Source organism: Physeter macrocephalus, chromosome 15, assembly GCF_002837175.3.
Source record: "Physeter macrocephalus isolate SW-GA chromosome 15, ASM283717v5, whole genome shotgun sequence".
NCBI classification, from domain to species: Eukaryota; Metazoa; Chordata; class Mammalia; order Artiodactyla; family Physeteridae; genus Physeter; species Physeter macrocephalus.
This window is the reverse complement of record NC_041228.1, coordinates 24734632-24759954: the sequence shown is the minus strand read 5'-3', so window position 1 is coordinate 24759954 and position 25323 is coordinate 24734632. Positions and strand designations below refer to the sequence as shown.

The 25323-nt window shown below is 35.3% G+C and overlaps 1 protein-coding gene across 3 annotated transcripts in view; it reads right to left on the bottom strand.

Annotated features, from left to right (window-relative positions):
* Window positions 1–25323, bottom strand: part of CSMD3 (CUB and Sushi multiple domains 3) — a 1193315-nt gene that overhangs the window by 661240 nt on the left and 506752 nt on the right. For all 3 annotated transcript variants that reach the window (XM_024129404.1, XM_024129405.1, XM_028500327.1), the window contains one exon: window positions 19610–19734. In XM_024129404.1, the coding sequence (XP_023985172.1) occupies window positions 19610–19734 (125 nt within the window). The remainder of the gene's footprint in view (window positions 1–19609; window positions 19735–25323) is intronic.

Genomic DNA, 25323 nt, shown 5'->3' with positions numbered 1-25323 from the left:
ACAACAGTCTTTAGTGATATCATTTTGGATATGTCCCCTTAGGCAAGGGAGACAAAAGCGAAAAATAAACAAATGGGACTACATCAACTAAAAAACTTTTGCACAGCAAAGGAAATTACCAACAGAAGAAGATGACAACCTACTGAATGAGAGAAGATATTTGCAGATTATATATCTGATAAGATGTTAATATTAAAAAAATATAAAGAACTCATACAACTCAATATTAAAAAATCAGACAATCTGATTTAAAAAATGGACAGAGGCCAGAAATAAACTCATACACCTATAGTAAATTAATCTATGACAAAGGAGGTAAGAATATACAATGGAGAAAGACAGTCTCTTCAACAAGTGGTGCTGGGAAAACTGGACAGCCACATGTTAAACAATGAGATTAGAACATTCCCTCACACCATATACAAAAATAAACTCAAAATGTTTTAAACACCCAAATGTAACACCTGAAACCATAAAACTCATAGAAGAGAACAAGGTGGAACACTCTTTGACACAAATCATAGCATTATTTTGTGGATATGTCTCCTAAGGCAAAAATAAATAAAAGCAAAAATAAACAAATGGGACCTAATTAAACTTAAACACTTTTGCACAGCAAAGGAAACCACTGACAAAATGAAAAGAAAACCTACAGAATAGGAGAAAATATTTGCAAATGATATAACCAACAAGGGGTTAATATACAAAATATACAAATAGCTCATATAACTCAATATCAAAACCAAACCAAACAACTCAATCAAAAAAATGGGGCTTTCCTGGTGACACAGTGGTTGAGAATCTGCCTGCCAATGCGGGGGATGCGGGTTTGAGCCCTGGTCTGGAAGGATCCCACATGCTGCGGAGCGGCTGGGCTCGTGAGCCACAGCTGCTGGGCCTGTGCGTCTGGAGCCTGTGCTCCGCAACGTGAGAGGCCGCGACGGTGAGAGGCCGGCATGCCACGATGGGGAGTGGCCCCCGCTTGCCGCAGCTGGGTGAGGCCCTCGCGCAAAGGTGACCCAACACAGCCAAAAAAAAATTGGCAGAAGACCTGAACAGATACTTCTCCAAAGAAGATATACAGATGGCTAACAGGCAAATAACAAATGTTGGTGAGGATGTGGAGAAAAGGGAACCCTTGTACACTGTTGGTGGGAATGTAAATTAGTGCAGCCACTATGGAAAACAGTATGGAGATACCTCAAATAGAGCTACAGTGAGTGGATCCAGCAATCCCACTCCTGGGTATACATTCAGAAAAAACAAAAAACATGAATTCAAAATAATACATGCAACCCAATGTTTATAACAGCACTATTTACAACAGCCAAGACATGGAAGTAATCCAAGTGGCCATCAACAGATGACTGCATTAAAAAGAAACGCACACATACACACACAATGAAATGTTACTCAGCCGTAAAAAGAATGAAATACTGCCATGTGCAGCAACATGAAATGGACCTAGAGGATATTATGCTTAGTGAAATAAGTCAGACAGAGAAAGATAAACACCAAACAATATCAATTGTATGTGGAATCTAAAAAATAATACAGCGGAATGTATATGCAAAACAGAAACAGACCCACAGATATATAAAAAAAACTTGTGGTTACCAAAGAGGAGAGGGAAGGGAGGAGGAACTAATTAGGGGTATGGGATTAACAAATACAAACTACTATATATAAAATAGATAAGCAATGAGGACATACTGTAAAACACAGGGAATTATACCCATTATATTGTAATAACCTATCATGGAGTATAATTACAAAAATACTGAATCACTATGCTGTACACCTGAAACTAACATATAATATTATAAATCAACTATACGTCAATAAAAAAAAATGCCCAGAGGATCTAAATAGACATTTTTCAAAGAAGACATAGAGATGGCCAACAGATGCATGAAGATGCTCAAACATCATTGATCATTAGGGAAATGCATAACAAAACAACAAGGTGATACCTCCTCACACCTCTCAGAATGGTTATCACCTAAAAGCAAATAACAAGCATTGACAAGGATGTTGAGAAAACGGGACCTATGTGCACTGTTTGTGGGATTGTAAATTGGTGCAGCCACTGTGGAATTCAATATGAATGTTTCTCAAAATATTAAAAACAGTATCACCATATAATCCAGCGATTTCACCTCTGAGAATTTTCCTGAAGAAAACGAAAACACCAAAGAAGAACCAAAAGATATGTGGACTCCAACATTCACTGTAACATTACTTACAATTGCAAGATATAAAAGCAACCTAAGTGCCCATTGATAGATGAATGGATAAAGAAAATGTGGTATGTAGATATACCATGGAATATTACTCAGCCACAAAAAATGAAATATTGCCATTTGAGACATGTCTGGATCTGGACGCTGTTATGCTTTGTGAAATAAGTCAGACAGAGAAAGAAAAATACCACAGGATCTCACTTATTTGTGAAATCTAAAAATAAAACAAACAAAACAAAATGAAAACAGACATAGATACACAGGAGAATAGAGAGGTCGCTAGGAGGGAAGGGGTTAAGGAAGAGAGTGAAATAGGTGAAGAGGATTAAGTGATATAAACTTCCAGTTATATAATAAATTAGTCACAGGGATATAATATATAGCATAAGGGATATAGTCAATAATATTGTAACGACTTTGTATTGGAACAGATGGTTACTAGAGTTATAATTACGATCATTTCATAATAAATGCAAATGTTACATCATTATGTAGTATACCTGAAACTAACATAATATTGTACATCAACTATATTTAAATTAAAAAATTAACAATTAAAACCAAAACAATTGGGCTTCCCTGGTGGCGCAGTGGTTGAGAGTCCGCCTGCCGATGCAGAGGATACAGGCTCGTGCCCGGGTCTGGGAAGATCCCACGTGCTGCGGAGCGGCTAGGCCCGTGAGCCATGGCTGCTGAGCCTGCGCGTCCGGAGCTTGTGCTCCGCAACGGGAGAGGCCACAACAGTGAGAGGCCCGCATACCACAAAAAAAAAAAAAAAAAAAAAAACCACCTCCAAAACAATTAATTAAAAAAAAGTCACCAAGAATAAATCTTAAGCATTCTCACCACCCCCACACACGAGTTAATTATGTGAATTAATGGATGTGTTAATTATTTTGATCTTTATAATCATTCCACATGTATATGTATATCAAATCATGATACTACTTTAAACATATACAATTATATTTGTTAATTATTTCTCAATAAATTTGGAAAAAAGAAGATATCAGCCAAAAAAAAAAAGAGTAACTGCAAATATCTGATACAAAAATGATAAAAATTTGGCTCTGCAACCAAACTGCTTAGTAAAAAATATTGAGTTTGCCAATATATTTGCATATGTACAAATTTTATTTACCCTTTTAATGCTCTACCCAAAATATATATCCAACATTTCTTGCTTTAAACTGCATAGTTGTTTTAGTCCTGGCTGTAACCACATTTGAATTCTTTTCCTGGTTGTTTTCTTTTTCTCCCAAAAGGAGAAGGAGCAGATTTTTGAAGTTTAAAGATGGATGGATTGGTTCTTAGCTCAAGATATGTTCCTGTCCCTCTGTGTTTCAGAATCTTTGATTTTCAAGCAATTCCTATCCTAGGAAATGGGCTCAACTGTTCAATCTCATAGTATAAATCCATTGTGCTAATCCCCACAGATGATGGCAAACATCAGTAACAAAAACACTGTCATGAGGATTTATTACATACCACATACTATATGAGGAACTTTATCTCTTTTATAGCATTTAATAATTTAAAACAAAATAACAAACCACAGCAACAATGAGATAAATATTACTTTTGAGAACTATAGCTCAGACAGTAGACTCAAGAGCCTGATGACATGGATTCAAATTCTGACTCTATTGTTTACTATCAATTTGGTTACAGTGAATCGTTGAATCTCTCTGTGCCTCAGTTTCCTCATTTTTAAGAGGGAAACAATAATACAGTGTCTCATAGGTTTGTTGAGAGGATGAAATGAATTGAGATACTTAAAGGTTTTCTAACATACAGTAAGCTCTGTATTAGTGTTAGTTACTCTATTATTATTACTATTTGAATTTTACAAAGAATGTGAGATTAGATAATTTAAATTACTCACCCAAGTTTATTTGAATCACAGCAGCTAGATGCCAAAGTCTAATTTCTTTTCTAGTATGCTATAAATACTAGTTGTAACTTTGCTAATTTTGGTTTATTTTTAAGGTAAAAATTATAATAGAATATTATTGAGAAAATATATTCAGATCAGCCACTGTAGCTCTTTATATTTGCACACATGAACATATTTTAATAGAAACACTATTATACCATTACTTATGCACATTTATAATATGTCATTTTTTCATGTTTGAATACATGAAAATATTTCTTATTCATATATATGCCATTTATACCAATACTTAGACACACTTTTTTAATCTCTTGATCCTTGAAGACTAAAGCTTATAAATACACAATACGTAATTCTTTCCACATTTTCAGCGTATTATTTTTATGGTATGGATAGTGCATTTAATAGAATTTTAAAGATCATGAGGCCTGCAAAGGATGGACAGTTGATTACCTAATAAACTGATAAAATTCTTTATGTAGAAAAATAGCCTACATGATCCAAGAACTCAGGATTGTCATGAATTTCCTAGAGCATGCTGACCATCACCAAAAAAGAAAACAGTAATAATAAAATCACATTTATTTACTTCATAAATCAATTCAAACAGTTACTGTTCTACCTGGTAATACAATCCTGTTAGTCAATGAAAAATGTGTTCATAATGCACTCCTGGGTGGGAAGCTGTGTAACATTTTCACCTCTATTTTAAGTTACAGTAAATTATCTCAGCAACTACTGTTTCCCCCTCTGTGCGTATATAACCACAGAACAGAAAAAATCCAAACCAAACAAAACAACAAGAATAAAAACATAAAACTGAAGCCAAGCCAAACCAAATAAAAACAAAACTATGACTCTTGTGAAGAAATTGACCTCAATGTCTATTCACTAGAAACATATCAGTGATTTCACCATTCCCTAGAGATTAGCATAAACAGTGCCCATGAGGGTTAGAGAAATAATCAGTATTCCCTTTGAAATTGGGGCCATACACAGAGCCAGGAAGGAATGAAACAGAGGTGTTTGCTATCCTTGAGTTTCCTGTTAGGTTATTCTCTAGAGATATAAATTTCTGAATATTCCTCAAGTATGGATAATCTAATTATATGACCCCCAAGCCAAAGGTCAAGTAGGGATTGATTGGGACTATCTGATATAGGCTGAAAGCCAAAAAAGTGCCAAAAGGGGGCCCACAAAATTACATTTTAGAATATGTTTTCCAGAAACTATGCCTCACACAAGGGCTTATGTGTGAGAGGTTTAACTGGTAATACAGCCCCAGGGAGCAGAAACGAGAAACAGGACAGAAATAAGAAGCCAAGACAAGGACATACTATTAGGCTACCAATATGAATAACTGGTATTTGAAACTTCTGATAAAACTTGTAAAACGCCTCTCACAACAGCAGAGGAAACTGGAGAAGAAAGGGAGATGCACTTATTCATTTGATCACATATTCCTTCTAGGTCTTGACCCATAAAGCATTAGCTTCTCTACAATTTCTGGAAGCATCTGTGTACAGGTCAAGCTAGTTCACAGACTTCCTGACTCATGTGTCAGAGCGGCCACAGGTTAGGAAGTACGATGCAGAAGGAGAGGCCTGATCATGTTCACTTGCACAAATTTTAAGTGTCACCACACCAGTAACTGGAATAAGAGATAAAAAGGATTTATAGAGTGTACAGAGGTTTTGGACACATTTCCTCCCTCATTAAAATCATAATATTAAGACAACCAATTAACAAAAATTAATTTTACTGAATATTTTTAGAAAGTCAAATCATTTAGGAAATGGCTTGTTCTAAAACTGAAAGCATGTCTCTAGTTGGCATTGTTGTATTGTCTAATGGGAAAAGAGAAGGTTAAATGCACTCTGGGTTTCTCTCCAAAACTTTCCTCTCTGTGCCCCTACATTTTTCACATTTTCCTTCTAATTCTTATAATTGAAATGCCAGGAAAATACCCTGCTCTATTTCTGTCCCAAATGATAGATTTACAGAAAGCAATGAGATCCTCTATGCTCCCTTCAGCATCCAAGTCCAGAATAGAGATGAGCTGGCATACTTCCAAATCATTAAAGACAGAGAGATCTGGCTGGTATGCTTGAGAAACACCAAGGGAAATGAAAAGAGGAAGTTTGGGCTTTCTCAAATGAGGTGACTCACACAGACCTGCCTAGTGTTAGTCAATTTCTATATCTCAATCTGCCCAAGCATTTCCAGGCAGCACCTATGAAAATGAATGCCTTTTGTCTTCTCTCATGTAACTTGAATCTTCAATGAGTCAATGAGTTTGCCCAGGAAATCTTCAAACTGACTTATGAGCAGGTGAACATAACTTATGTGTTGGTTATGTTGGTCCTGTGGAAAAAACCTTGAAATTCCTCAAAAGAAAAAAGGACGTATATCTAAAGTATTAATTATAAAGTCTCTATCAACTCCTTTTTAAAAAAGTAATTTAAACTAAAATATCCAAGTGAGCTGTGATCTTCCTGACTCTACCCCCTCACTTCCCACCTCTAGACAGTCTTGTAAGAGGATATATTTAAAGACAGGTCCTCAGAACCGAAATCCTTATAATTGGCCTCGAGTGTTTCCCATGAAAGACTGCTATCTTCTGATATGCCATGACACGCCACCAGATCATCACTGCTGAGAAAACGGAGAAGAAAGTTGCCTTCAGGATGTATTTATAAGTGTATAATATATGTGAAATGAGTATAGTTTTAAAAAACACACACAAAAAGCAATTGTTGATTTATAAATGCGCAATTTTTAGTGTCATAGAAGTATACTATAGTCAGTTTTGTCACTAATGATTTATTTCCCATTAAAGTTCATGCGAGAAATAAAACATCAATAACATTCTTCCCATCAAAAAGAAAAAAAAATGCGTCGTGACAATAGCATTTTACCATGTGTTTAAGTTGCCATTATCTAAGATAGATGACAGTTCTTTCAATGATTTTAGAGGCGATGATAATCTCTTGCTATAAGTCTCTGGCACAGAGAGTAAAAAAAAAAAAAACTTGCAATAAGAAAAGCTATTTTAGAAACATGAGGTAACGTTACTTTTTTCTCCACTCTGTAATAGACATAGTTTCATCACGATGCCAGAAAAAATGCCAAGTTAAATTCTTTTTTGTTAAGTGATTTCACATTGTAGGATACTCAGGATTAAACCCACAATACTGCAGGAGGCTCCTGAAATCAAGATGGTACTCGATTTCCTCAAATACCTGGAATTTCTACATATTAACTTTTTGAAATCTACATCCTCTTCAAACTTTTGTTGTTTTCCATTTTTTAAAAAAGCATATACTAAAGCATGAAAAATTCAGTTTCATTATTATGTGATCTTCACAGATGCTCAGTAAGTATTTGCTGAAAGGTAATACCTGAGTTATATATCTTGTTTTCCCATCTAATGTCTTATTTAATAGGTGTGCTTATTTTGGGAGGATGGCGGTGGAAAGGAGTTAGAAAAGATAGAGTATAAAAGCAGCACTCAGTTAATGCATTGTTGCTCAGGATTGCCAAGAACGAAGGATGCTACATTATCTTATTATTTATATTTATACTATTTATAAGAAGTCATTTAATTTAAATTATTGCTGTTAAAAGCATGCACACATATATATATGCATGTATGCATGTGTGTGTATACATTTACATATACACATATCATGGCTTTTAACATCCACAATATTCCAAAAAGGAGAACAGGAAAAGTATGATTTTCCCATTTTTACTTCAGGGAACTTGGTTCCAAAACCATACAAGAGACCTCCTTGGACTTCTAACTTCCGATCCAATAGTCCTTCCTTTACTCTTTTTTGCTCCGGATGCGCAGGCTCAGCGGCCACGGCTCATGGGCCCAGCCGCTCCGCGGCATGTGGGATCTTCCCGAACCGGGGCACAAACCCGCGTCCCCTACATCGGCAGGCGGACTCTCAACCACTGCGCCACCAGGGAAGCCCCTTCCTTTACTCTTACTACTCAAAGTGTGATCTGCAGAGCAGCAGCGTCATCACCTGGAAGCCTGTTCGCAACGCAGGTTGCAGGCTCTAGGCTAGACCTATTGAGTCACTGTCTGCCTTTATTAAGCTCCTCAAGTGATTACTCTGAATATCCAAGCTTGAGAAGCACTTCCTTCTGCCACAGAGCCTCCTTCACACAAAGCCACCCATCAATTAATTAAGATATTGATGGGAAACATTCCTTACCACATTTTATATCTAGTGAGATAAAATCTCACTAGATTTTATCATCTGAGAGAAGAAATACTATAACAGGATGATGTTTCTTGGTGATATCTCTAGCAGTGTGGCCATTATTCAAATGCTATGAAGCTTATACAGAGAAGATTCTCCTTTTCCAGGTATCAGGTTCAATTTAGGCTGAGTGTACTCCGTTTAGCGTGGTTCTGCTCTCTTTCCAACTGAAGCAAAAACTAAAAGGACTAAGTGCATCCAGTCAAAGTAAATAGGGTTTCAAGACTACTAAAATTCTGGTATTACACCTCAAAATTGATGTATGCACAACTATCTGAAATGGGTTTAATTGTTTAATTATTTCTGTTTTACACATCAGAGGCTTATAATTTGTCTGTGGTCCTATAGATAGCGGGTGGAGTGGGAAATCAAATCTATTTCCATCTGATGTCAAAGTCCGTCCTCTTAACCAAAAGGCTACCCTAGCTTCCTAAATTAAGGTGAGTCATTGCTCACATGTATGTGTGTGTGTGCGTGTGCGTGTGTGTTATTGTTTTGGGGAAATGTGGGGAGATGAGGTTATGTACACTCCAAAAGTCTTATGATCTTTATCCATGTAGTATGGCAGATGTTTATTAAATATGAATTGATAGTATATGCATTAATTTTTATTTTCTCTTGTCAATTATTAATATTTGAAATCCATTTCTCTGTATACATTTTTCCCATTAATTTTATAGTATTTATATTATTAAGTATCCCCCTCCTTTACCATGATTCATTTGAATATATTATTTTATCTTGGTGTAGTTGAGTGAGTATAGTCACAGGCTAGGAATGTTTTCAAATATTTGCTGATAGGTAAAAATATAATTACTGTTATGGACATATAAAAGAAAAGGGGGTTCTATTACTTCAGTACTGCATATTTTGATAACTCTAGAGAAGATGATGGGATCCTAATAAGACACTGAATGTTAATTAGTTTCATTTTCTCATTCTGTAAAATAGGGGTGATTATGCCTTGCTGATAATGATTTTATTGCAACATCAAAAGAATGAATAATTTTACTGTCACTCAGTAGAAAAAAAAGTTTTTTTTTCTTTTACCAGGTAGACACTGAAAACTTAATTTATATATTATGAGAAAGTGCATTATGGAAATATCAATAACCTAACATCAGCACTTTTGTACTTGTTGTTTGCACTGCTTGGGCTACTGTTTCCTCAGATGACATATATTTTTTCTCCCTCAATTCAGGACACTTTTTCTTTTTTTTTTGTGCAGTACACGGGCCTCTCACTGTTGTGGCCTCTCCCTTCGCGGAGCACAGGCTCCAGACATGCAGGCCCAGCGGCCATGGCTCACGGGCCCAGCCGCTCCGCGGCATGTGGGATCCTCCCGGACCGGGGCACGAACCCGCATCCCCTGCATCAGCAGGCGGACTCACAACCACTGCGCCACCAGGGAAGCCCCAGGACACTTCTTAAACAGCAACTCAGAGAGGACTTCTCTGACCATTGCATGCAAAACAGCAGGCTATAATTCTCTCAGTTTTTCTTCAAAGTATTTGTCCTGCAATTATTCTCTATATATGTATTTGTTATTATGGGTCTCCTGCCCTAGAATATGAGTTTTACAAGAACAGGAACTTTGGTTGCTTTATTAACCATTCTATCTTCAGAGCCCAGAACAGTGGCTTGCAAATAGCAGATTCATAGCAAATGTTTGTTGAACAAATGAATGAATGAACCAAGTCTATGTACAGCCATAGGCAAGGAATTAATAATAATGACACTACTACTACTACTTGTATCAGCTAATGTTCTTAACTGTGTACCAGGAATTACATGCTTGTATCAGCAAATTCTCACAACAACCTGTGGGAGTAGATATCATTATCCCCATTTTCCAGATGAAGAAATTAAAGTTTAGACTAGACTAGATTAAGTCATTGATTGTCAACCTTGGTTGTACAATAGATTTATCTGGTAACCCTTTAAAAATACTGGTACTTAGATTTCAACTTCAGAGTTCTGATTTAAGCGCAATCTCCACACTAAAGCAATTAAATTAAAATCTCTAGGAGTAGGTGCAGGGAATCAGTATTTGTTTTAAAGTTCCCATGTGACTCTAAAGTATAGCCATCATTGGGAACTTTTCATTGGCTTCAATAAATTAACTAAATTCCCCCAGCTCACATGGTTAGGAAGTGGTGGAATAGAGAGTCAAACGCAGTTTCTCTGACTTCTACCCAATGCTTCCTCTATATTTTACACATCTACTAAGGTAGAATGTATGGTATTTTAGCACCTTGCCACCTGCAATATTGCTAACTGTGACTTTGAGACAATATGGTTATAGATCACATATATCTATAATAGCACAATTTTAAATACTGTGATGTTCTTACAATCAGTTTAGTTGCCTTAAGTGAAAAGAACAAACAAAACAAAACAAAAAAACAGAGAGCACTTATTGCTCCCTATTCCTCTGCACTGTATAGGTGGCTTTATGGAGTAACATACAGAGAGAGAATCTCTATATCCTTTCAATATAGATGAAAGACCAGGCCCTTAAAACTGTTCCTTTAAAGACGATAACAGTGTTAAAAAAGAGCAGAAATGTGTTACAAAAGCACTGTGCTATAACTTGATAAAAACAAATACAAAAGACTTCCAGTACTGGATACATTTCAAGCCAAGTCTGAAAACTTAAAAAAAAACAGAAAAAAAAATGAGATAGGGTCTCCATAATATAAAATTTGGATCGATTAAAAAAACAAAAAAGAAACATGATTTCAAAAGTTTTTACCTATGTTTTTAAGTTCCAAGAGATCATAACATCTCCAAGTGTGACAATGCTTTTAAATATGATAGCCTCAACAGTGAGAGATTTGTTTTGTGTGAGCATGGCTTTTAGCCAGATTTATAGATCTAGATAGCACCACAGCACTTCATTACATAGTGATAAATAACACAGGCTCTGAAGTGAAGAAGACTGGGGTTTGAAATTCAGTCCTTCTACTTTTTAGCTGTAAGGTTAAGCACTCTAAACCTCTCTGAGACTCATCTGTTTTCTCATCCATCAAGTGGGAATTAAATTTACCACCACCATAACAGATTAGTATGAGGATAAAGGAGCTAGTACAGAGAGAAATATTAGTGTAGCACCTGATTCATATTAAATATTCAATATTTGCTTGCTATTATTAGAATCATCACATGTGGTACTTTGTAGAATTAAAAAGGATTTGGATGTATTGGATGAATTCAAGTAGAATAGAAATAGAAGATTCTCACAAATATCTGAGGAGACATCCCCCCATATGCCTAAATGGAATCATTTATTTGCTAACTATTCACATATTTTTCTAATAATTTTTGAGATAGGCAAGATGTGTGGAATGTACTTCTGAACAATTGTTGGAAGGACACCATAGAAATGCAAACTTTCTAATTGTTTAGGTAGTTTTAAATTTTAAATGATACACATAAATGCCTCACTATTCATATCTATCAAATAACATGAAATGTCATTTTATCACTCAAATATGCTCATTGTCAGAGCCCAGTAAAATTTATTTGCTTATCAAAATTATATATTAAATGTCAAAATACTGTTTTTAGAAAAAAAATGACCATCAAGACAAAGGAATGTATGATAAATATCCATATTTAGACCATCTGTCTATCTTCTTCACCATATGTCACTCTATTAATTGCTAATATCATCCTTATTATGCATCATCTCATCTGTAACTTTATTCCATGAAAGTAAGAAGGCATCAATAACAACTATAGGAAAACACCTGCTACATGTGTTTCTGGTTGATAAATTTCAGCAGGCTCTTTCTGGTTTGCTCTAGAGCAAAATTTCCTAATTGCCTTTGCACAACAGGAAGTCTTCTACCAGGGCAAATTCCAGGGCAACTTCCTCTGATTACAGTCAGCACACTACTATCTTCTTAAACTGTTTATTTTAATTAATTAAATCTCCCTACAATATTTATTCAAAATGTTTATTTAGCAACTATTATGTGCACAATAATATGGGCATAATGGTCACTGGGCTAAACATTGTGAAGAAGAATAAAATATGAGTAGGAACTTATAACATCTGTAAAAGAACTTTGAAAACTATAAGAATAAATAAATACTGTTTAATGAGGGTCATAGCTCTTAGTTTGGCCAGCAATTATCTATCATATAAACTGTATACTCATTTTTTACTTTGTATATGAAGAAAAGAATTGAGCTTCATTATGATCCTTCTATTTAATTAAAGGCAATATATAAACAGACCACATTGGTAACTGTCTTCTTGGCAACAGCCAAAATAGATCTATTGAAAATTCAAGCATTTTACAAGTGTTGATTATTTTGTTCTTTCTGAGGTGGTTTTGGTTGAAGGGGCAACTCTACTGCCCATGAAATGATTAGGAACCACTACCAAAAAGAACAGATTTAAATACTAGATTGTGTGGTAAAGACAGTAAATGTGAAATAATGTTAAAGAAGTGGGGGTAAAGGATCATTGAAATAGAAAAGAATTTTTCGAGGAGACGAAAGTTGAGTAAGACTTTGAAAAGTGGGCAGAATATGGTTAATAGGTATCTTTTCATTTAGGATAAGTCAGACATATACAAAAATCAGGGCTGTGATTCTGTTCAGTACTGAGATGCTGGTATATATGTTTGGTAAGAGTTAAAGAAACAACTGGGTGGAGATAAATCATGAATGATTTTGGCAATCAGATGAGTTAACAATTATTAGCAGCAGCACCACAACTAGCAGCACCTCTATCCATATAAATGCTTGTGTTTCAGCCCATATACTAAATGCTTTTATATGGATTACCTCATTCCATCCTCATACAAATCCTTAACTCCCTATGAAGTAGGCACTGATATATAATAACACTCCTTTTACAGATAAGAAATCTGATAATTATAAAGACAGCAGATTACTTAAGTAGAAGATCAGGAATTTAAACTGGCATAGTCTGATACCTGAATTCATATTCTTGTCTATTTCATTTCACTGGTTTACAGTATGAAATTAAGAAACAACATGGGGCCTTTGAACATTCTTCAGGTATAATAAAAGTGAGATTTTGATGGGAGTAGAATGTCAGCAATATGTATGATAGATTGTAGTCCAAATGAAAAGAAATGAGACAGATGAAGTACTGGAACTACAGAATGGTAACAGTGGTAGTGGCGGTTTAGCAGTACTCCCAGAGACACTTCAAAGGAGGAATGACATAACTAAATAGATTCCTGGATCCAATTCCAACGTGTCTTGGGGGGGCTGGAGCTTTCCCCACAATACCAAGCAATTCTTGGTGTTGGACACCAGGCTGGTGTCCTACAAGTCAACTCAATTCTGACACTATCTACCTACCTGGAGGTAGCAGCAGATTCCACAGGTTAGGATTCAGTCTATAGGACTACCCCCAACCCCCGTCCCCTTCCACTTTAGATGCCAGTCTCAAGCCAGGTTGTTGTCTATGCTATTGACCAATCGGTTACAAACTGGAGGTTCCCACAACCTTCTCCTTGGACTTCAGATGCCAGTCGCAAGACCATGTTTGTTACTTGTACTTCTGATTGGCTATAAATCAGAGATTCCAAAGACCATCCCCTTTTGGGGTTGATTAATTTGCTAGAGCAGCTCACAGAACCCAGAAAACCATTTTACTTACTAGATTACTAATTTATTATAAAAAGATATAACTCAGGAACAGCTAGACAGAAGAAATGCACAAGGCAAGGCATGGGGAGAGGGCTTGGAACTTTCATACCCTCTCCAGGCACACTACTCTCCTCAAATCTCCAAGTGTTCACCAACTCAGAAGTTCTCTGAACCCTATCCTTTTGGGGTTTTATGGAGGCTTCATTGCATATGCATGATTAACTAAATCACTGGCTATAGATGATTGCTTTAATCTTCAGCCCCTCTCTTTTCCTCAGAGGTCAGGGGGTGGGGCTGAAAGTTCCTCTGTTGAAATTGAAAATAATCTCCAAGTTCTGCCCTTATGTTACTTCCTCCATCTCAATGTCTGACCATCTCCAAACATGGAAATAATCTTCCTCACCTGAATTTTGCAGAGGATTGTGCCTCTCTTGTAAACAAAACAGTCTACTATGTATTACTTAGTTTTGTATTTATACCTTGTAAATCAATACAAAATAATAAAAACCATTACATACTATGGATCTCATGTAGTGTTTAATCTAGCATACCTACTAATATTCATTAATGCTTGTGGAATCCAAAATAAGTTATTCAGTATGTTAATAAGTGAATAAACAAATAACTGGGTGACTGATGATTACCCCACTTTCCAATATTTTTGCTTTTCTTTGGCCTTCTTTTCTAAGATTTTTTTTGGATGTGTACTATTTTGAAAGTCTTTATTGAATTTGTTACAATATTGCTTTTGTTTTATGTTTTGGTTTTTCAGCCACCAGACATGTGGGATCTTAGCTCCCCCAACCAGGGATTGAACCCACACCCGTTGCACTGGAAGGCAAAGTCTTAACCACTGGACCGTCAGGGAAGTCTCTGGCCTTCTTTTCTAATCTTGCCTTAATCACCTCTTCCATTACTCCCATGAATGGCTCATGCCATTGTGTCTTAACAGACAAAAACATTCGTTTCTTGGGGCCAGCTAAATAAATACTGACTGAAAATTAGTCAAAAAAATGTTTGTCCAATCTATCAAGATTCACTTTCTTAAATGTTTCCTAGTTAACAAATTATCAATTCTCAAATAAATGCTATTTCTTTGAACAACATGAATGTCTGAAACTTTCTATATATGATTCATGTGCATAAATCTGCTTATTTGCATAAGCTCTAGCTTTGGGATATCTATTGCATTTCCAGCAAAGGAATAATTGTATCTGTAATGGTAAACTGTCAAATATCTCATATACATAATCCATTTAGGGAACAAAAATTATTGTCTGAGTTTGTGTAAAATCCATTAATATTAATTTCTGAATTGCTCTTTTTCTTTTAATTCATAATTTGCTGTTTGTGTGAACTTTCAGTCCCTTAAAAATCACCATTTCTTGATTGCTCAACCATGCAATACAAAGACAGCAGCTATATTAATGACCTCTCAAAGGTGCAGTGCACTGATACTGCTATTTATGCTGCTGTCTAGAAAAAAGCATATTTATTCTGTCCAACCAGCCATGAGACATGAAAACTATTCTTTGTTCAGACTGACAGTGGATCGTCACTTTAAAGCTTCAATTACAATTTCAGGATATTCCCTCCATTACTGTTTCCAACACCACAGCCAGTAATTTCTACTAGCAAATTTTTTTATAAACCATACACACATGTGCCCTGCATGCAATGAGCAAATAAATTTGTGATTTATTAATTTATTAATAAATGATTAATATCTGCAGAGATAAGATAAAATAATAATATATGAATCTTGAACATTAAAATTTTATACCTACCAATTAATGACTGATGACTGTTGAATGAAATATATATGTATATCTCTCTATATATGTATATCTTCACATATACATATTTCAATCATCTATCTTAGAATCAAAGAAAATAATCATACAGTAATATTCAACAAATATTTCCTGAGATTTGTCAACACAGAGCTGTTCTTTGTGCTACAGGGTTTATGAAAAATAACAAAAAATATAACATTAGTTTTGCCTCTGAACAATTTACAATCGTAATAAATATGATTCATTCTTTTTATTGAAATGAGAGTCTTCAATGAAAAAAGATGGTTTATAGCCTCAATCTCATTTTATTTAAAGCTTAAATTCCATGATCTGGCTATAACTTCTCTTTTTATGTGAGACTTTGTTTCTGCATTAACATTAATCTCCTTCTCTTGACTCTATCCTCTATTTTCCCATTCTCTCTTGCCATAAAAAATGCACACATATAATTTATGTAAAACTGAAGCAGGATATGTGGATGCCACCATTTTGAAGCCATGATTTTCAATTTTGTTCCTTATATCTATAATTTGTCTTGAGTGGAGGATATCATAAGAAACCAACTTTCAACAGTTTACTGTTCTATTCATTGCCCGGACATTGATGAGAGTAACTCCCACAATATTTATTACTCAGTGTCCACTTTATAAAAAACAATGCAAGATATTTCATATCTTAAAGCCAGAAAAGCTTTTGTTGTGTCATTGTCATATTTCATAGACAATGGTTTTCGTGTAAACTTATGTTTTTTAAATTTGTTTGGCAGCTGTCATATTTAACATGTAAGCCATTCTTAAAAGTTTTTTACTTAAAACTTAAAAGCTTTTGCACAACAAAGGAAAACATAAAACAAAAAGACAACCTACAGAATGGGAGAAAATATTTGCAAACGATGTAACCGACAAGGGATTAATCTCCAAAATATACACACAGCTCATACAGCTCAATATCAAAAAAACAAACAACCCAATCAAAAAATGGGCAGAACTAAATAGACATTTCTCCAAAGAAGACATACAGATGGCCAACAGGCACATGAAAATAAGCTCAACATCACTAATTATTAGAGAAATGTAAATCAAAACTACAATGAGGTATCACCTCACACCGGTCAGAATGGAAAAAGGAACCCTCCTACACTGTTGGTGGGGATGCAAACTGGTGCAGCCACTGCGGAGAACAGTATGGCATTTCCTTAAAAAATTAAAAATAGAGTTGCCATATGAACCTGCAATTCCACTCCTGGGCATATATCAGGAGAAAAACGTAATTTGAAAAGATACATGCACCCCAATGTTCAGAGCAGCACTATTTACAATAGTCAAGACATGGAAGCAACCTAAGTGTCTATCAACAGATGAATGGATAAAGAAGATGATATACAATGGAATATTACCCAGCCATAAAAAGAATGATATAACGCCATTTGCAGTAACATGGATGAACCTAGAGATTATCATACTAAGAGAAGTAAATCAGACAAAGACAAATATCAAATGATATCACTTATATGTGGAATCTAAAAAAAAGGATACAAATGAACTTATTTACAAAACAGACTCACAGACATAGAAAGCAAACTTATGGTTACCAAAAGGGGAGAGGGAGAGAGAGATAAATTAGGAGTTTGGTATTAAAATATACATACTACTATATATAAGATAGATAACCAACAAGGACCTACTGTATTGAACACGGATCTATACTCAATATCTTGTTAACAACGAATAATAGAAGATAATGTAAAAAATAATATATATTTATATATTTATATGCATAACTGAATCGCTTTACAACTGAAAGTAACACAACATTGTAAATCAGCTATATTTCAATAAAAAAATTTTTTAAAGTTTTTTACCAACTTGTACATAAGCTTTTGTTTAGGATCATGTAACTGTTTTACCTTATTTTCTCATTATCCCTATTTCACTGTTTTTTTTTAATGCTATTGCACTATATAGCACTTTGTAAACCTTTTTTTCTTCAATTGTGACTATGAATTTTATTTTATATTTTTAACATCTTTATTGGAGTATAACTACTTTTCAATGTTGTGTTAGTTTCTGCTGTAAAACAAAGTGAATCAGCTCTATGTACACATATATCCCCATATGCCCTCCCTCTTGCATCTCCCTCCCACCCTCCCTACCCCACCCCTCTAGGTGGTCACAAAGCACCGAGCTGCTCTCCCTGTTCAATGCAGCAGCTTCCCACTAGCTATTTATTTTACATTTGGTAGTGTATATATGTCAGTGCTACTCTTCCACTTCGTCCCAGCTTCCCCTTCCCCCACTGTGTCCTCAAGTCCATTCTCTATATCTGCATCTTTATTCCTGCCCTGCCACTTAGGTTCATCAGTACCGTTTTTTGTAAGCCTTTGATAATGAGAAAGGTAATGAATAAACATCTACCTGTGACATGAAAGCTTTACTTGAACCTGAGAAAAATCTAGGCTCTCTGTTCTTCTTACTCTGGGTTGCCATTGTCAAGTGAGTGGAATATACCTATTTGCTTCCATTTTATTATTTTCTATTCCTTCTTTAACGCTCTGAAATCTTGCTTCTCTCCCCAAACTCTGAATAGTCTTTCTTAAGAGCTTTATCATTTTCCAGACATTTGAGCTTGGGTGAGTGACTGGATCTCTCTGTGTCTTACAATACTCATTTCTAAAATGGAGATAATAATGCCTCCATTGGTTTGTTTTGAGGATTTAAATAAGTCAAGTATATGTAGTGGTTAGCACAATGCCTGACACATAGTAAGTGCCTAAAAAATTAAGCCTATGATGAAATCTCCTATACAATTCCATTTTCAGTTTTTTTATACTTATTAACAGGGTAACATTTTTCTAGTCTCATATACAGTTGAATATCAACTTTGACTCCTTCTTGTCACTTTCTCCTTCCATATCCAACTAGTTGTCAAATACTTTGTCTTTTTCCCTTTATGATAGCTCTCAAATCTATCCCTTGTCTATTCACCAGAATCTGTCTGAGAGGACTATACAGAGTGTGGCAACTCTGAAAATGTTCCCTGAGGGAGATGAAGAGCTAACGGAATTTTGAGTACTAAGACACTGAAATATGCAGAGATGTTATTATTAAAAATAACAACAACAACAGCAACAAACAAGCAACAAGAGAGCCAGTAAGCCAGAATGAGGTGTTCATTTTCAAATATAGCTAGGTAAAGTTTAGAATAAAGAGGCCTCATTTAATATACATGAAAATATTTAATTTGTAGGAAGGTGGTGGAAGTAAATCTTACCTGCAATTACTGGTAATATGAAAAGCCAGAGCACTCATTGATTTGTCTTAGTTTAAATTAACTAATTATAGAACAAGTGCTCCACCTCCACTGCCACCAACATCACTACTATTGGACACATAAGCAATTCAAATGGCAAATCATACAAGTGGAGGTGCAATTATGGTTTAAAAAAATTTATATCCACATCAATGACTATACATGGTAATTCATGATTTAAAAGAAAAGGCCAACAAAGTTACCACTGCCTTGTATTACATATTTTAAAGTTCCAATTTGTTGCTATATGATTATTAGATTGGGAACTCCTTGGGAATCTGACACAGTGGTTTGCATATTACAGATTTTCAATAAATATTCTTAAATACATGAGCTAAATGTTTCCTGCATTACAGCTCAAAGATTCCACTGAAATTTATACTCAGTGGAATGAAGTTCAAACTTAAAATGTGTTAAGAGAACATTTTTATTTTAAAGACTTTTCTTTACCTTTACATACAGGCCTGTGATCACTCCAAGCAGCAAAGACTTCAGCTATCCGTTGACAGGTGATGCTCTTAGCACCCTGTAGGACATAATCTTCATCACAAGAGAACTGCACAGTTGATCCAAGGCTAAAATTGAGCAAAGGATTAAAAAACAGTATTAGAAGAATATAACATAATGGTTAGGCTCCGGTTCTACTGGCAATATCCAATAGGTCAAAAATGTTCCATAGTGACAAAAAAGATTGTTCTTTTTAAAAACCAAAATATGAAAATATGACTTGTACAAATATATAATAAAAATCACAAACAAGAATCTACTTTAAATCAATAACATGCAGGTATTCGTAGGAACTGCAAAAAGCTCTCATCAGTTTAATTATCTTGTTATTAGTTGTAGAAGCCAAGGTTAAATAATTGACTAAATTTCCCATCTTAAGTAGGTGGTAAATGTGAAGCAAAAAGTGGACTTTCTGACTTGAATCCCAGTGCTTGTGTTCATACCACATTACAGTACTTCTCTAGCAAGTATTTATATGTGTATTTACTTGGACACGCATATGTCCATCCACAGACACACATATACAGTTAGGGCTGCAAAACTGTGCTGATTGTTTTTTAGATGAAATTCACCCACCATTTCTTATTTAACTTATTGCAACTTGGATTTTGCTTCCCTTTCCACTGAAAGAGAAGTTACTAAATGATCATTTTTAAAAAATCCTAACTGCTAAGGGCAATGGATCTTTTTTTCTGAAATTAAAAAAAAAACAACAACTGACCATGCATTTTTCCCCTAAAATCCTTAAACAGTAACTCACCAGTAAAAAAAAAAAAAATCCTATTTTCTTAATGTTGCATAAAAAGCCTTCCAGCAGCAAGTCCCTGCCAGTTTCTCCATCTCATCTCTAACGCAATGCCACATGTCATCAGCACCTCTAGCAGCTGACAGTTTTTGTGCATGCCATGCTATTTTCTGTCTGCACTGTTCTCCCTGCCACCTCTGCCTGGAGAACTTTACCTGCACCCTCTCACTCAGCCAGTGCCTGAACAGCTCCTGTTCAGCTTCCTGAGCTTGTCATGCAGGGGGATTGCATCATCACATTTGTGTTGTTAAAAGATATCTCTGGGACAGTATGGTGGACAGTGTAAAAGGAAGATTAATTAGAGAAAGAGAGGCCAGTAAAACAATAAATCAAGTAGTTTAGGTCAAGGGTTGGCAACTATGTCTGTTCTGCAAGCTAAATCTGGTCTACTGCCTGTTTTTTTATACAGTCTAGGTGCTAAAAATGGTCTTTACTCTTTCAAACATGTGAAACAAATATCACAAAAAGAATAATATTTACTGAAATGTAAAAATTTATTAAATTCAGATTTCAATATCCATAAATAAAATTTCATTGGGACACAGCCACACTCTTTCATTGACACACTGTCTATGGCTATTTTCATGCTACAATGTCAGAGCTGAGTAGTTGCAATGGAGACTCTTTGGCCTACAAAGTATAAAATATTTACTATCTAAACGTTTATAGAAAAAGCTAGCCAACCTCTGGTCTAGGCTAAAGATGAGAAAAGACCTGAACTAATAGGCAGAACGGCAAAGAAAAGAAAGTTTTAGTACAGGTAAAAATCTCTAGGTGTTAGAATCTACTCTCCTCTGGAGCCATTTTTTTCCTCTCATACTTTCTTTTTAAAAAGTGGTTTTATTTTAAATATAAAACACATTCAAAAAAGAGTACAAAACGAGGTGCAGAGATCAGTGAATTATCATGAATTAAACACCCCTATAACCAAGTAACAGACCATGCTATTAGCCTGAGCAGGCTTCCAAGTTTACCTAATGGTCAATTCTCTGCCCTTTCTTACTTCATCGTCTCAGTAAATGGAAACACTATCCTAGTTGAAGGCTAAAAATCTCAGTCATTCCTGACTCTTTTTCTTCTTACTTTTCACATTCACCCCACTGAGCAGCTCCTGTTAGCAATACTTTCAAAATCAAGAACCTAGCTTTCTCACCCTTACAGTGATCTGAGCCTACATAATTTCTCATTTATGTTAATGACAATAGTCCTTTTTGCTGTGTTATAGGTTGCCTGTTCCTGTTCTTGACTCTCTGCAATCCATTTTCAATAGTGTATATGGCAATCTTTTTAGAAGTTAGTTAGCTCAAATTGTGCCTTTCTTTTGTGTCAAATCTAATACTTCCCCATTTCACTCCGAGTAAAGGCAATGACCTTACAAATGGTCTATGTGATCTTCCCACGCTAAGTTTCATAACTCATTTATTACCATTTTCTCTCTCAATCTCTGTTCTTTAACCACACTGGCTTCCTTACTCTGAATTGAAATTATTAAGCATAAACTTGCCTCAGGATCTTTACATTTGTTCTTCTATCAGTTTTGAAAATTATTCCTCCAGTAGTCCATATCTGTCATAGTCTCACTTCTGGTTTTCATTCACTGTATCCATAAGGTCCTCCTTGAATATTCTCTACAAAACAGCTAATCCTAATCCATAATCTTCTTCCATGTTATTTCCTATACGCTATCTGATGCACTACGTATTGTGTCTCTCATCTCACCAGAAAAACTTCATACACTTATCTATTTTGTTTTTCCAAACTGTCAAACACATCCTAGTATACAGTAAATTGTTAAATACATATTTTTTGAGACAGTGAGTACATGCTTTTATTGTACATATAATAAAGTAAAATGTGTATTTTAATACACATTTTAATGCAGATTTATTGTCTAAAATGGCCAAGTTCAGAGATATCATATCCCTATAATTGGACAAAACTATTCTTGGGTAAGATACTCTCTCAGGGCTATTTAAATTGCTTACAATTCACGTGTACTCAACTCCTACATCTGACACATTTCTTGTGTCCAGAAAGTAATGTGATTAGAGCACACAAATGAAGAGGACAGGGGTATGAAATTAAGTTAAGGAAGAAGGAAGAGATTGAGGCAGATCATTTATAAATTGTACACCATGGTAAGAATTTTAACTTTTACTCTGAGAGAATTGGGCAGTTATTATAGGACTGTGAACCCAAGGAATGACATTATGTTATTTTATGTTATAAAGTGATATCATCTGCTAGTTGAAGAATAAACTTTAAGAAGGAAAAGGCAGAAGCAGGGAGTTTGATAACAAGCTGTTGCAGTAATCATAGCTCTCAGGGAGATGATGCGATGGTGATCTTGTACTAGGGAGTTAGTGGTTAGACACTCACGATGGTAAAACATTAAAAAAGAGACCTTAGTATAAAATCTGGCCCACAGAAGTCTGGTCCACAGAACTTAATGAATTAATGATTCCATTAAGGGAATTTGTCACAGATAATTATAATATTCTAGTTTAACCAGGCTCGTGTTACTAAAAGTAATCAATTGCATTTTGTTTAAGTAACAAGTGTTTAAGGTTGTTTCTTTTGATTACAGAAAACTACAGACAGGCAATTTGTAATAATCACCTAAGTGCTTTGCTACTACACCTATACCAATAACTGGCAGCAATGGTCTCTGAAGTTTCTACCTTTCCCACCCTCCCCCAAAGATTAACAATCCCAACGACTTTTTCTCCAATTAATACACTGGGGGAAGTAGTTTATAGTTGCCATTAACAGTTTAAACTGCAGAGTCAGATCTTTCAAATCCTAACTCTTCCTTTTTCCAGCTTTATGGCTTTGAGAAAATAACAATCTCTCTAAGCCTCAGCTTTCTCATCAGTCATGATTATGAAATGAAATATTATTTATAAAGTATACCATGGCAAACACATATAGGACACTCAATTATTTCTCTCAGTCATACAAATAGTTGTGAAAGCCATTAATTTATTCCCCACTATTGAAGGAAAGACTCTTTTTTTAGCATCTGCAAGCACCTTCATCCAGGATCACAGTTATACTTTAACATATTCTAGACCAAATATATAAAAGTACAAAACAACACAAAGAAAGCAGAAATCAATAAAATAAGCAGTCTCTTCAGCAGAATCCAAGGTCAATAATATCCAGGAAATGGGTATTTTTAACAAACACACCATGTGTTCATTTTATGAATGCTTCACTATTTGAGTAGAAATTAAAGAAAACTTATAACTAAGTTTCATTAAAAATATGTATTTCTAGGAAAGTGTGCAGTAATTACTGAAGTGACAATAAAGGAATACAAGCTCTACCCACTGTAATTACTTTGTCACCACTGAAGAGACATCTGCCCTGCCTGGCGGAATAAAACCTTCTGGTTTAGTAGGCTACTCAATCTGATAGAATATTTCAAAATAAATGATTGAACACATTTAATTTTTTTTATTGGAGTATAGTTGCTTTATGATGTTGTGTTAGTTTCTGCTGTACAGGAAAGTGAATCAGTTATACATATACATATATCCCCTCCTTTTTGGATTTCCTTCCCATTTAGGTCACCACAGAGCACTGAGTAGAATTCCCTGTGCTATACAGTAGGTTCTCTTCATTATATATTTTAGACATAGTATATGTCAATCCCAATCTTCCAATTCATCCCACCCCCGCTTTCCCGCCTCGGGGTCCATACGTTTGTTCTTTAAGTCTGTGTCTCTATTTCTACTTTGCAAATAGGTTCATCTGCACCATTTTTCTAGATTCCAAATATATGCGTTAATATACGATGTTTGTTTTTCTCTTTCTGACATACTTCACACTGTATAACAGTCTCTAGGTCCATTCACATCTCTGCAAAAGGTACAATTTCATTCCTTCTTATGGCTGAGTAAGAAGCCATTACATTGTATCTATGTACCACATCCCTTATCCATTCCTCTGTGGATGGACATTTAGGTTGCTTCCATGTCCTAGATATTGTAAATAGTGCTGCAATGAACACTGGGGTGCATGTATCTTAAAATTTTGGTTTTCTCCAGGTATATGCCCGGGACTGGGATTACTGGGTTATATGGTAGCTCTATTTTTACTTTTTTAAGGAACCTCCATACTGTTCTCCATAGTGGCTGTATCAATTTACATTCCCACCAACAGTGCAAGAGGGTTCCCTTTTCTCCACACCCTCTCCAGAATTTCTTGTTTGTAGATTGTTTGATGATGGCCATTCTGACCGGTGTGAGGTGATACCTCATTGTAGTTTTGATTTACATTTCTCTAGTAATTAGTGACGTTGAGCATCTTTTCATGTGCCTGTTGGCAATCTGTATGTCTTCTTTGGAGAAATGTCTATTTTGCCTTCTGCCCATTGTTTGATTGGGTTGTTTGATTTTTTATATTGAGCTGCATGAGATGTTTGCATATTTTGGAGATAAATCCCTTGTCGGTTGCTCCATTTGCAAATATTTTCTCCCATTCTGAGGGTTGTCTTTTCGTCTTCTTTATGGTTTCCTTTGCTGTGCAAAAGCCTTAAGGTTTAATTAGTCCCATTTGTTTATTTTTGTTTTTATTTTCATTACTCTGGAAGGTGGGTCAAAAAAGATCTTGATGCGACTGATGTCAAAGAGTGTTCTGCATATGTTTTTCCTCTAAGAGTTTGATAGTGTCTGGCCTTACATTTAGGTCTTTAATCCATTTTGAGTTTATTTTTGTGTGTGGTGTTAGGAAGTGTTCTACTTTTATTCTTCTACATGTAGCTGTCCAGTTTTCCCAGCACCACTTCTTGAAGAGACTATCTTTCCTCCACTGTACAGTCTTGCCTCCTTTGTCATAGATTAGGTGA